This window comes from Fistularia commersonii, chromosome 14, assembly GCF_037954325.1.
Source record: "Fistularia commersonii isolate RoL2024-O1a breed Wild chromosome 14, RoL_Fcom_v1.0, whole genome shotgun sequence".
NCBI classification, from domain to species: Eukaryota; Metazoa; Chordata; class Actinopteri; order Syngnathiformes; family Fistulariidae; genus Fistularia; species Fistularia commersonii.
In genome coordinates, this window is record NC_141297.1 from 12,012,422 (window position 1) to 12,026,353 (window position 13,932).

General features: G+C 39.1%; 1 protein-coding gene across 5 annotated transcripts in view; it reads left to right on the plus strand.

The window, feature by feature from the left end:
* Positions 1-10,277: 10,277 nt before the first annotated feature.
* agrn (agrin) overlaps positions 10,278-13,932 on the plus strand; it is a 279,534-nt gene continuing 275,879 nt past the window's right edge. For 2 of the 5 annotated variants that reach the window (XM_086159716.1, XM_086159720.1), the window contains exons 1-2: positions 10,278-10,685; positions 12,142-12,403. In XM_086159716.1, the coding sequence (XP_086015842.1) occupies positions 10,485-10,685; positions 12,142-12,403 (463 nt within the window). In that variant the 5' untranslated portion in view covers positions 10,278-10,484. The remainder of the gene's footprint in view (positions 10,686-12,141; positions 12,404-13,932) is intronic. The other 3 variants (XM_086159714.1, XM_086159715.1, XM_086159718.1) reach the window with 2 other exon arrangements.

The following is a 13,932-nucleotide window of genomic DNA, read 5'->3' on the forward strand; positions in this document are numbered from 1 at the left end:
CGGATGGAGAGGTCTCATAACCAACTCAGCTGTAAATTGTGGCCACTCCGCATAAATGGCAGAGGCAGATGAATGGAGGTGTCTCATAACTAACAGTTATGTAAACCGGGCCGCCATTATTCATGGCTGCTCTGCCCTCAGTACTGCCGGTACTTCTGGTTTGGAACATGAGGATTTTTTCAGGAGTCAGTGCTAGGCCATATTGAAAATTGTAATGTCATGACATCCAGGCAGCTTTTGAATACTCATGTATATCATGACACTTGCTTATTTCTAAAAAAAAAAATCATGTATCAGGTAGAAGGTCATCATCATTTTCATTGCATGTTTCCCACATACTTCCAGGGTCTGCTTGTACCTGAGTAACACATATAAATTTTGATTTGAGTCACCTTTGATTTGATATTTTGGGATAAAATTACAAAACACTCACACATTGTATCTAAATTTGTAAATATAAGAGTTACATATTGTAAGAAACTGTGAAAATATAGATTTTTTTGGTCCTGCTTCTGATGTGTAACTTCCTTTACCAAATATTTAGGTAATATTTTAGATGATAGGTAATAATATTTCCCTACTTCCTACCATTATCTATTATTGTTATGCTTTGCTTGAAACTCTGGCACAATAATTTCCTTCGGGATAAATAAAGTTGTTCTTATCTTATCTTATCTCATCTTATCTTATCTTTTCTTCTTATCTTATCTTATCTTATCTTATCTTATCTTATCTTATAAATCATTTCAGATAACTTTAAACAGATGGGTAAGTAATGCCTTCAGTAATTTTCAGGTATATTGGATTTTTGTGTTTCTAGTTGCTCAGTTTCAGTTACGTTTGTTAATTTTTCAAACAATTTGTTGCTCAATTCCAAATTGTTTCTTACTTGCATCAAGACAATTTCCAACCTGATATTAAGATATGGTTTACCGGGTAACTTTCAACTAGTTTTAGGCATTTTTCAAGTAAAGCTTACATTTTCAAGTTATTTTTTGGCAGTTCATGGGATTGTTTTCATTATTTTTGTTTTCCTTGTGATTTCCAAGTCATTTCATGTTGATGAGGATTTCTTGCAGATTATGAAAGGTTGCTGATTTCAAATTCACTTGTGGCATTTTCTTATGGCTTTAATAGCAATTAAGGGAAACGAATGAGGAAAGATGACCGACCTGAAATTAGCATAGACATATCATAGACAAAACCAAATACCAATTCAACATTTTCAAGAAGCCAATTTCCAGCGTGTGGTTCTTTAATTTTGTGTTGCCTTCTGAATATAACTCATCTGGTGCAATATCACAGTTCATGATATTTCACTTTTTTGTGCTTCATGGCCTTAGAGGAAGCTCAGACTTTCATCTGGAAGCTTTTATAATTTCATGGACTTGGACATATCCTGATGCCTTTCTTCATCCCAAAAAAAAACATATTTGAAAAATATAAGGCAAAACTGGGTTGGTGAGGCAAAATTTTCACCTTGGGCCCAATGAGCAAGTAAGGCCACTTTATCTGGTTTTCTATCTACAAAAAGCAGAGCTTCCTATTCATGCCCTTTATCAGTAACACTCTTTTATCTATGCCCCATTCAACCTTATCTGTAACACTCCATTCAGATATGATAGATACTAATGATGGTGGAAAACCTCAAGGTCCATGAGGCGGTAAAGGAGAATACAGACCTTGGCGAAACCATAACAAATCACCCAGATGGTGTTTATTTATTCATCTGTTTCTTCTTGCATTTGGCATCACACAAACTTTAAAGCACCCAAATGTCACACACTCTTTAAAGAATATAGAAAGCGTAGGAGAAAATAATAACTAAGAGAGGCTCCAAAGGGCGTTGAAGTGTATAGCATTCCAGTTAAATGCACAGGAATAAAACCAGGTGTGAAACCATTTCTCGTGTTTAGACTTGACGCCACAAAGCAGAGGGCCATCTGGCCAACTGACATCCAGCTACACCCTTTGAATTTGCTGCTGCTCTACTGCCTCTATTGTCGTCTCGGAAAAGTGTTGCAACAAATGGGGGAATATTTAATATAGCACTGAAATAACATTTGATCTTTTCATGTTGGACTTCCGATCTCTACTGGCTGTGCTGAGGAAATACAATTCTTTTTGAGATGAAATTTGATCATCAGCTTGGATTTTTTGTCTTTTTTTTCTCTGAAAATTATGATATAGCTTACTTCTAATTGAATACAGGAATAATATTCGGTATAAAAGGAGAAATATAATTTGTATTATCAAATGAAGCCAGAATTTGAAGAAACTACTTGCAAGAAACATGTAGGGGACAACTACAATAAAATATATTTGTCTGAAGCTGCCTCGAATTCATATAAGTCATTTAATACCGTGGTCCTCAACCCCCGGTACCAGTCTGTGGATCAATTGGTAACGGGCCGCCCAAGAAATAATTCATTAATTCCGTTGGATTTGTAACTGAGTCTGAATAATCTTTATTTTGAAAAATGACCGGATTCTCTCAGTTACATCTCAGTCACTTGAGCGCCAAAAATTTAATCCATAAGCTGTCAAAAATAAGTAAAAAACCAACGTCTATGGAAAGTTTCTTTTCGAAGGAGAACGGGCTCAGGGAAGAGACAGAAGAAGAGCCTACAACTTCCAAATAAAACAAAGATTTTAACAGGCAATACCAGAAGTTCTACTTGAAATATGGATTTATCGCAACAGGTGATTCCCACAGACCACTCTGCATTATATACGGCTCTCTAATGATTGGCTCTCTGGTTCTTGCTCTTTATTTCTTTTTCCACATGTATTTGTCATAATTTATTTAGGAGGACAGAGAAGATGTTAACGACGACTTATATGTTATACTCTGTGAGGAGAGATTGCCCTGCAGGTTCACCAGCTACAGAGACAGGCATCAGAGTGCAGTGACAGACAGATGGTGACTACTTATCGTTCAAGTCCTTGGCCCAACACAGGAGAGCCATCACTTGAGGGCAGGACTACGTGGTCCATCTACAATGTCCGCATTTTGGGCAGAGGCGACAGATGGTTCCAGAGAGGAGTCAAATCTCTTTGTCAAAATGGAAAAAACGTCTCTGAATAGAGGAGGCATAAGCTTTTCTCCTACATACAACGGTGCACAAAGATCAGTACCGAGATGGATAAACACACACAGACCAAGTCAATCTACATCCTCCAAACAACTCGAAATGATACACCACCAGAACCACCCCTCGGTTAACTTCCACCTGAGCCTCAGCCCATGTGATCTAACAGGTTTCACTCCTTTGTTTCATATTCTGAGAAGTTTGGCTTCACCTTTTCAGTTTCTCTTCTTCTCTTTTCAGCTTTTCCCTTCATGGATTGCCACAGCGAATCACCCTTCTCCATCTAACCCTATTTCTGTATCCTCCTCTCTCACACCAACTACCTTCATATCCCCCACTTCTTCAGTTTCTAATCCTGGTAAATTCCCCAAAAGTTCTACTCTTGTCCCCACCAAACGACACTTCATTAGCATAACAAACCTCTTCAACCTTAGTTTCTGCTGATCTCTCCTAATGCTTCCATTTGCACAACAAGCCATCATAACCTAGACCCACCCACAACCCTGGCGCTTATATTCAGAAACTCACCGCAGGCCAAAAGAACTGACGAAGCCTCTCAGATGAGCAGTAAAATGTCATCACGTGGAGAAATTCAAGCCCAGTTGCAACAACATGAAGATTTTGACAAGAACTCTTTCTACGTATATACTCACCACTTCCTCATTCCACGACCAAGTCTCCTTATCTGTTTTCCTTCCAGACAATACACCAGGTATTCTCCTACCTGTCTCCCTGATCACATTAGCTGTAGTTGTCCAGTTATCGGGAACATCCTAGACCATCCAGAACCTTTCTCATCTCTTCTCCGAAAACCATATACACTCCTCCCTTTTCAGCATTCAATACTCTGTTCTTTGCTCTGCCTTCTTTGCTCTTCCTTGTAACCAGATTCATCCCACAAACCACCATCCTAGTTTGGCTACTCTTTCACCTACCACTACTTTGCAGTCACTGATCACCTTCAGCTAACATCATCTATACAAGATGTAGTCTACCCGCGTGTTTCTACCTCTGCTACCCCACATTTCATCCTCTTTTGGAAATTGTTATAAACCAAACCCATTTCTGTCCTTTTTACAAAGGACTACCACCATCTGTCCCTCTATGTACCTATCCTGGATGCCAAACTTGCACATCACTTCATCACCTCTATTGCCTGCACCAATAAAAATAACCGTCTTCTGTTTACCCATTAAAACAATCCATAGTCATGATGGAAATGTTAGGTTATTATTAGGTTGGTAAAGGTGCTTTGTAGCCTCCAAAGGTTTATCAGTTTGTTAGAGTGACGACAAATCAAGTTTGGTTTTGAGAGAAAATGTGCAGATACATATCAAAGCAGTAAAGTACATGGTGTCTCTTTTCTGCCTTTGCAAGGAATGAAATGCATATAAAAATACATGAATGTTTATTAAAGATGGTCTTCATTTAAATAATGAATACTTCATATAGTGTATAACATTAATGACATGGACTTTTTCTGAAATTCAGATTACCCGGTGAGACTTATGTGTTACATATACAACTGTTTTCTTAGTAATTGTACCACTTCAGTTGCAGTATTTGCACGTGCTCCAGCAAATTCAGAAACAATAGGAACAACCCTGATGACTAGCATTGACAAAGGTATACAGATAACCACATGTTCTTTTGTGCGAAAAGGAGACTTGAAACGGAACACCACACCATGTCTGTAGTGTGAGGCAGATGGATGCCAGGCAGTCAAGGCTCACTTGTCTATTCTCATGCTGATACCTGATAAAGGGTGATGGGCCTGTTCTCTGCAGAAACAAAAGGACCAACAGCAACCATGTATGATAACACTGGAATGTCTTACCACATGCGTGTTGCTACTTTGTCAACATGAGCAAGTTAAGAGATACTAAGTTTGCATTATCTGTTGGAACAGTGTACAACTCGGTAACACATCAAGAAGAGAAAACAAGCACCATCAAGACAAAGAATGTCTGAAACAAAAGACCAGAGTGAGTGCCCAGATGTTAAATAACTTTACCAGGTGTTGTGCATTATTTATACAACATGCATTGTGCGGTATCACTTCCATGACACTAATACTACCTTCATGGTCAGATTGCTTTTTGATTTTGAACTCCACAACAATTATACAATGCTGCAGTGATACAGTCAGGCGCAGCACTGCAGACACTTGTCAATGAGATGCAGCCCTTGGGCTTTGCATACAATTTGGCTCATAGTATTTCATCTCAGGTTTCACCTCTCTCTTGCATGTGCTAACTCACACTCAAAGTCTCCAAAGTAGGATGACTCCTTCTGTAAAGGCCATCAGTTCTTGATAATGATGGCATTAATGTAACTCCATGGCTCATAACTAATAAAAAGGTCCAGTGTAACACCGCTGAGAGTTATTTCATGTTTTTACTTTACATAATACTGTCTATTTTGTTTTGCAGACAAACATTTTCAAAGTGCCAAGGTGACAAGTAAAAGTCAAAGTGAAGGAATACTGTTTTTTTATTCTGAAAAAGTTCTTAATGTCAGCCAGTATCCCTCCTCTGAGGGAAATAAGTATGGTCTCTACTCAAAAAGTCCCACTTAATATCCTGCTGTAATTGCAGTTGCTTGTCTAGACTTAACCTCCCAATAGTGCCAACAGTGTCTTCTCTTTGTCAAAATGCATGTTAAAGCTTGCTAAAATCCAGACATTTTTTTTCACTGCTTCTGAGAGCAAAGCCTTAGTTTTGAAAGATAGATAATATAGATGGATAAATAGATAGATTGCCCATTTCAGTGGACAGTGATGAGAGCATATGATTACCTTTGCTGAGTTTTTTACACAGATGGCAAAATCTAATATTTCAATGCTAGAATGTATTATACATTGTCCAACTCTTTGACGTCTGAATTTTACAAATGCTTCACTGACACTTCTGTTCAGTTAAAACAATCTATTTCTGTAATATGTAACTGTCGTTGCTGAAGCACACTGTGCTATTTTTTGTTGCTTTGAGCTAGAGTTCTGACTCTCGGGTTTTAATGGTTCTTTCCTCTAGACAGCGAAGAAAATAAATGGACGATGACAGTGGTCTGCTGTCTCTAAGTGCACCTTTGGAATTGGTTTCAAGACTCCAATATTTGCACTCCTGGCTTTGTTTATATCTCCACCAACTGTTACTACACTGGCTTTATAAAATGATCTTCAGCTCTTCTTTAGCTAATACAGCTCATAACTACATTTGTCATCATGTATACATCAATTTTATCTGATTTCAAAGAGTTTCAGTCTTGAGTTTCAGTCTTGTGACGCAGTGGTTAGTGCTTCGGCCTCACAGTAGGAAGGACCCTGGTTCAGCTCCGACAAGGAGACCTTTCTGTGTGGAATTTGCATAATCTCCCCGTGCCTGCATATGTTTTCTCTGGTTTCCTCCCATAGTCCAAATACATGCGGTGGGTTGATCAGAAAAAATTGGGGAAATTGCCCCAAATGAGTGAGTGTCTGTCTGGCTGTACAACACTGTCTCAGAAAACTAGAATATTGTGATAAAGTTCTTTATCTTCTGTAATGCAATTACAAAAACAAAAATGTCATACATTCTGGATTCATTACAAATCAACTGAAATATTGCAAGCCTTTTATTATTTTAATATTGCTGATTATGGCTTACATCTTAAGAATACTCAAAAATCCTATCTCAAAATATTAGAATACCATGAAAAAGTAATTTTTGATTTTTTTTATTGCATTACATTTCTAATTTTCTGAGACAGTCCTGTATATGTGGCTTTGTGATTGTCTGGTGACCAGTCCAGGGTGAACCCCACCTCTTGCCCAATGACAGCTGGGATAGGCTCCAGCATCCCCCGCGACCCTGGGTGTAGGATAAGCGGCAGACGATGGATGGATTATCATTTAGGCAGCCAAGCTTTTTTAAAACACACACACACACACACACACACACACACACACACACACACACACACACACACACACACACACACACGGTAAACCTTTTTCAGTAATTATAAATTATGCTAACATGCTTGTCCTGACGAGTAGGCTTCTGTTCAAGTGAAGCCTTTGAAGCCTTTGTTATCTAAAAATTAGTCACTGAAAAACATTGTGAATCATATCTGGTTTATTGAACTCACATTAAGCCTATTGTGCTTGCATCTTGCAAATTAGATTGGCAGTGTAGTGCTTTAAAAGAGTGCTGCTGATAATAATCTTAAAGTCTGCGGAGGTTGTTTGGCAGATATATTGGACTACATACAGAGTGAGCTAAACCAAATCACCTCAGTGTTTGGGAAGGACTGGATTAGAGAATCGGATTCTGATATCAGCATGCTGCTTGACTTCATTAAAAGTAATATGTAATATAGAACATAGAATAACATACAGTGGAAATGTTTCTGGATTTAAGGATCTTCTGTTTTAAACTAGTCATTACTGCTATGAAATGAACTTATTTAGATGTGGAATCCAAAAAAACAACAACATGCTTTTAGACCACAAATTCAGGTCTGCCTTTTACTTTCAGAGGAGAAACTCCAGACTACATTTCAGTCAGGATTTAGATGATGTTTTTGGTCAATTTGGCAGATTATTTTCAAATAACTCAGAGTTAACCAGAGACTCAGATGGATAGTCTATTAAGAGCAGGATTCTCCTGTAATCACAATTGTAAAAGACACTATTCTTTCCTTATTTGCATAAAGACCATATTCCATTGAAATCAGCATCGCCAAAGTATCGTGCTGTATTTACCACGATCGTCTGTTTGGGAACCGAATTGACAGAGAGACAGTCTAGTTGAACAAATTTCTGTAAATATCTTTCAAGCAACTGGACATGACCAAGTCTGTCATTTTCCCAGGAATAGAAGGGTAGTTAAAATTACAGCTTCCAAGGAGTAGAAATTGACGCACTGTCTGTTTTAAGCAGCCCAAACAAAATAGACATATGGTAGCATTTACAGATTTAAATATGGGAAGTTTTATGTTATAAGGGGAATCCTTAATGATATATGACATAATGTGACTTAAGTATCCGCCTGAGCAGCTGTGGGGTTTGGTTTTACAGAGATGTTCAGTCACAGGGGAATTGAGGTTGATACAATAGTCAGTTAGCCTGTTCCTTTCAAAATCACTCTACTGATATTCCAATTTGAAGAACTTTTGTGCGGTGAAGTCATTTCCCATCACAGATGTATATTTAATTGATTAAGGGATTCAAACACAAATGAATTGGATCTGAGTGCTAAACTCCAGCAACAGTGATAATTCCCATGTTTTTTTCAGCACATCATCTTGACGTTGGTTACAACTCCAGTCTTTTTCCCACCAAAATGTATACTGCTCATCATTATCTTCACATTGATAAATAATCTATGCAGGGTTTTACAACCGACAACAGTTTCCGGATGAGAGGTGAAACTGCTTCAAGGGAAGAAACTAAGTCAGGTTGCCGCAATAAGATTTGACAATGATTGATGAGAATCATACTGACGCAATGTTAACAAAGGATATAGACATATCTGAAGGAAGATGGAGTCATCAGGCCAATGTGTTACATAAAAAGGGAGTGGATTGTCCTAAACATGGGCAATGTTAAAGAAATGCTTTAGGGAGCTATTCACCAGAGGGGAGTCTCTTTGTGTATCACAGTTTTATTTTAATCTTTTATACCTCCAAACAAAAAAATACATTTCTTTGAACCTATTCATTCAGATATTCAGATATCTCAATGTCTCTACTTTCATACTTCACTTGACCCTCCTATACATTTACATGTTGCCAAGTCCAATAGCACTTTCAGTTACTTGCAGACACTGTTTCTATATTTGTAACTATTTCTGGGCTTTAAGTTCGATTTGACAAGATATACGAGACACCAATAAAAGAATTCTGCCTCTGAACCATTTTGAATAAACTCTACAACAGAAATTCAGCTGACAAATGGAGCTGGGGCCCCGACAGCTGCCTCGGGTCACCAAAACCACAATTGAGGCCTGCAATTCCAAAATATGTTTTGAAGTGATGCTTTATTCAAGGTCTTCATAAAACTGTATGCATTCGAGTTGTGTCCCTTGATCATTCGTCCGGTAATATTTAATAATCACATCACTCAGAAACCAGAGCTAATTCAAACGACAACACTCTGGACGCACAGGTCGCGCAGCAGAGCTCTAAACATAAGGAGTGTGATATCTAGTGCATTTGAACCAGACTGATTTTTTTTAAATTTTTTATTTTTTTATTGAACATAAACAGTATAAACAAATATACATATGTACAAATAAACATGAAAAGGTTGAATCGCATGTCAATGAAACAACTGGGGATGAGGGAGCAAAGGATATAAGGACATTCGTTCTGTATGTAATCAACAGTGTTGAAAGGTTTGTGAGAAATGTTTAATGCTCAACAAAAAAAGAAAGTAAAAGAAAATAATAGATAGATAGATGAATAAAATTGAAATAAATAAGTAGGTAAAAAAAAAAAACTTGCAAGGGGAATATAACAAGTATTTAACTTGGTGGTTCACAAGAAACCTCAGACATCAAATTGTATATTTTTTGGTTTTTGGATTTTTCCATAAGCTTTAAGGATTTTTTATACAATTCCAAATCGTTTATAAAGAACGTAAAATTGGGGGAACACTTTTGCATCCGGTTTTTGTGAATGAAGAACTTGACCAGGCCTAAAATAACATTGACACATAGTTCATCTCTTTTGTTACTTAAAAGTAAACCAAATGTAATATAATCTCTTGAGAATGAAACCGGTGTCGATGGAAAATTATCTTTAACCCATTTTTGAGTTTTAGCCCAAAAAGCCCTGTACTTTTTTCCCATGAGATTCGAACCAGACTATGGAGGCTCCCCACCGCAGGCAAGGACGCAATGTGTCCGAATGGGGGCGACCTTGGACAGTCACTTTCTGCGAGGCGTCCCGGCGAGCAGCCCTATGACTCCCCACCACCACCCGCACTTGTGGGATCAGCAATTCAGATTGCATGCAAATCTAGAAGCGTCACAGTGAATGTGGGTGAGAGAGAGAGAGAGAGAGAGAGAGGGAAAGAAGAGAGGGGAGAGAGAAGTGCCGTTGCATTCCTGAAGAGAGAAATCTCTGCCCCTTCCTCCTCCTTCCTCTCTTGCCTCCTGGTCTCCAAGCCGGCGGCGGCGGCGGCGGCGGCGGCGGAGAGGGTTTTTTTTTTTAACCCCGGTTTGCAGATGCGGAGTGAGAGAGACGCCGGTAGCCGGTAGTAGTGAAGTTGTGGAAAGGCTCCGTGCAAGAAATTAACCCCCCAAACGAAAAAAAGAATCAGGAGTCTGCTATCGGACGCGGTTCAAATTTTATTTTATTTTTTATTTTTTAAAGGAAAGTTAACTTGGTTACATTCGTGTTGCGATCATGGGCTCCCATCAGACACTGCGCCGCGGCCGGGCGGCGGTGCTCCTGGCCGGGCTGCTCGCTGCGCTGTGGCCGCCCTGCACCGCAAGTTGCCCCGAGAGGGATTTGGAGCACCGGGAGGAAGAGGCCAACATAGTCCTGACCGGGACAGTGGACGAAATTATAAACGTGGATCCGGTGCACAACACTTATTCCTGCAAGGTGAGCGTTTTTCGTGTGGTTTTGGAAACGGTTGAGTGGAGCCAGACGCCTGGGTTAAAAGGGAAATCCACCTGCTTCCTGAGCTAAAACTCCAAATAAGAGTTTCAAGGGAGCGAACGGTGGGCGCTCAGCTCACTTCTGGAAAGTTGATGCATGTTTCCCCTCACTAAGTTATAAACCGGCTTCCGGGGGGTGAAAAAAAAATCAAAACAAAAAGTGTTTGAGATAATCAACTCCCAGAGGTATAAGGCAATATTGTATACAGTGACGACCAAATTAAATGCGATTTTACCCGTTTTATTGTAACAAACTAAACATGTAATCATCCAGAACATGTTGCAGCAGGAGATTTTCCCCTCAGTGGCCCCTGGATGCAGTTGTCACTTGACTTTTATATATCCATGTTAAAAGCATTTTCATTCTAAGGTCTGCAAAGATTTTCATTCTCGGTTTGTTTTCAAGTGTTACTGACAAACACACCAGAGAGATGCGTATTTAGGATTGTGGACATGAAAGTGATGTTCTTGCAAATTAAGAAAAAACAATGTTTGTCCCTGATGAGACTACTGTTCAAAACAAAAAGTCTCCACCCAACAGAGTTTATTGGGTCAGAGTTGAAAGGAAACAATAATTTGACCCCACTTTGTAGTGTAGTGTAGAAAAGTGCTGCAATGTATACCCACTGTAATGAAGATGTGAAGTCATGCATTACATTATTATTGGTTCACTCATACTGTAATAGAATTGAAACTGTTTTTGTAAAATGAACATTGTGACTGCCACTAAAGTGAAAAAAAAAAGATCTACTGTTCCACAAACAAGCACATTTTCAGTCAGGAAGCAGCCTTCCTCTGTTCTCATTCTACAGCCATCCATTGTGAAACTTTTGCACCATCACGGACTTGTCATAGACCGCTCTATAATCTGTCAAAATAAACAAGTCGTGTTTGGTCAGCTCTCTCGCCGGTCTTTTCCTCAGCGCCCGCTTGCTTCCCGTCTCTTAGTAAATGAGTGGAGTAGATTAGAGGTGTATGGCACTCATTCTGGAAACACAAACCACTAGCGACTGCTGAAATGAGACAAGTCAGCCGGTTTCACATGAATATGCCTCTGCAGCCCTTCCTGTCATGCACTATCTATGGATCCTTGCTGTTTAAGATGTGGCTTTCGCTTTCTTGGAAAAACAAAAAACATATGAGATTCATCACATTGCAATTACTGCTATTAAATGTCAAATCATGTTATGTCATCACTGGTCTTAAGAAGATGGTCATTTGAGATTGGAAGAAAATGTTTTTCATGACAAACATATGCATGCTCAGGAGATGCCACTGAGAAAAGAAAAACTTGACCAGGGCTCCGAACCTTAGATGGCATCTCTTTACAATGATTGCATTTGAATTTGCAAAAAAAAAATGCCTAAAATTGGCGTCATTCTCTTGTTGTTGGGCTAAAGGTCAGAGTGTGGCGATATTTGAAAGGGAAGACCAGCATAAACCGTGAAATTCTCCTAGACGGCGGCAACAAAGTGATGATCGGTGGCTTTGGAAACCCAGGCATCTGCGACAATCAGGTGGCAACAGGCGACACCCGCATATTCTTTCTGAACCCTGCCCCGGAATCCATGGGGCCGGAACACAAGAACGAACTCATGCTAAACTCAAGTCTGATGAGGATTACACTGCGGAACCTGGAAGACGTGGAGCATTGTGTTGAAGGTAAGCTGCCATATTTATTTGTTTTTTTAAATAATGTGGCTTTCTTAAATGCACATTTAAAGGGCAATAGCCATGCCTGAGTATAATGTTTCCTCTAACCACCAATCGGCATGTGCATATTGTATGTTGTGTGTGAAAAATGAAGACAAGGATCTGAGCTGCCAATTCAAGATCCCAATATTCTGAACAACACTTAAAGCAAGCAGGATTTATATCAGGGTTACTTCTGAAATGACACAGCCTAAAGCTCGCACTCAGTCTTCTCAATGAAATAAGGACAACTGAATCATATCAGGAAATTGGTTGCCATATTAATACTTCAGCCTTATTTTACCTTGAGGTGGGTGTGTCTGGAAATCACCTGAAGGACAAGAGGAGGGTGGTGAAAGAGTGTTTCCCGACCTTTGCACTCTGTTGCTCAGCTATATTATTGGTACAGCGGAGTGAGTGTGTGTGTGTGTGTGTGTGTGTGGGGGGGGGGTACAGTTCAACTCTTACAGACACATACAGGACTGTCTCAGAAAATTAGAATATTATGATAAAGTTCTTTATCTTCTGTAATGCAATAAAAAAAAACAAAAATTACTTTTTCATGATATTCTAATATTTTGAGATAGGATTTTTTGAGTTTTCTTAAAATGTAAGCCATAATCAGAAATATCAAAATAATAAAAGGCTTTCAATATTTCAGTTGATTTTCAATGAATCCAGAATGTATGACATTTTTGTCTTTGTAATTGCATTACAGAAGATAAAGAACTTTATCACAATATTTTTATTTTCTGAGACACTCCTGTATATGGCAAGGGCTTCCCAGTGTTCTCACACTTACAGCTCACCCAGAAGTTCTCACCACTTTCACTTTCCTGTTCACATTAAATTACAGATCTTCAAGTGCAAGGTAGTTGAGATGATCAGTCCAATTTTAGCATTATAGCTGTTTGTTTTATTAATTTGAATGGCGTGAGCATGAGAATAGTTAATTATGTACTTTTATTCCTCTGAGTCAGTTTTTTTTGTTTGAAAAGTAATTTGCCTGACCCTCATGGGACAAACCATGCAGCCATGACTAATAAATCTCAGCATTGGCCATGGCTGAGAGACTGTAGCCGCCTATGCCCTCCTGCCAGTGAGCAGTGAGTCTGCTGCTGCTTAACTTTTACTGGTGCTTGAAAATGTTGGCAGCTGTTCAAAGTTTGAATCAAACACTTAAGCGCTGCCGGCAGTAAATGAATCAGAGCATGTATTTCGTTGCTGAAGGCTTTCTGGGGAAATTGCTTGTTTCAGAGATGTAGGCTCTATATACTTGGTCTGAACTGTTACGCTGGCAGAATGTTCCAGTGGACAGAATTTGTTTGCAGTGTTAAGTTGCGTTTGGCACACACATAAAACTTCTTCTGATTGTCTGTCCAGGCACGAAACACTGCACTGGTAACCTTTTTATTCAGCCCTCTATCCTTCTTTTTGGAGTGCTCCCGTGGAAAGGGTAGTTTCTTGGCTCTGACAAACTATGCAGAACATGCCCCTTT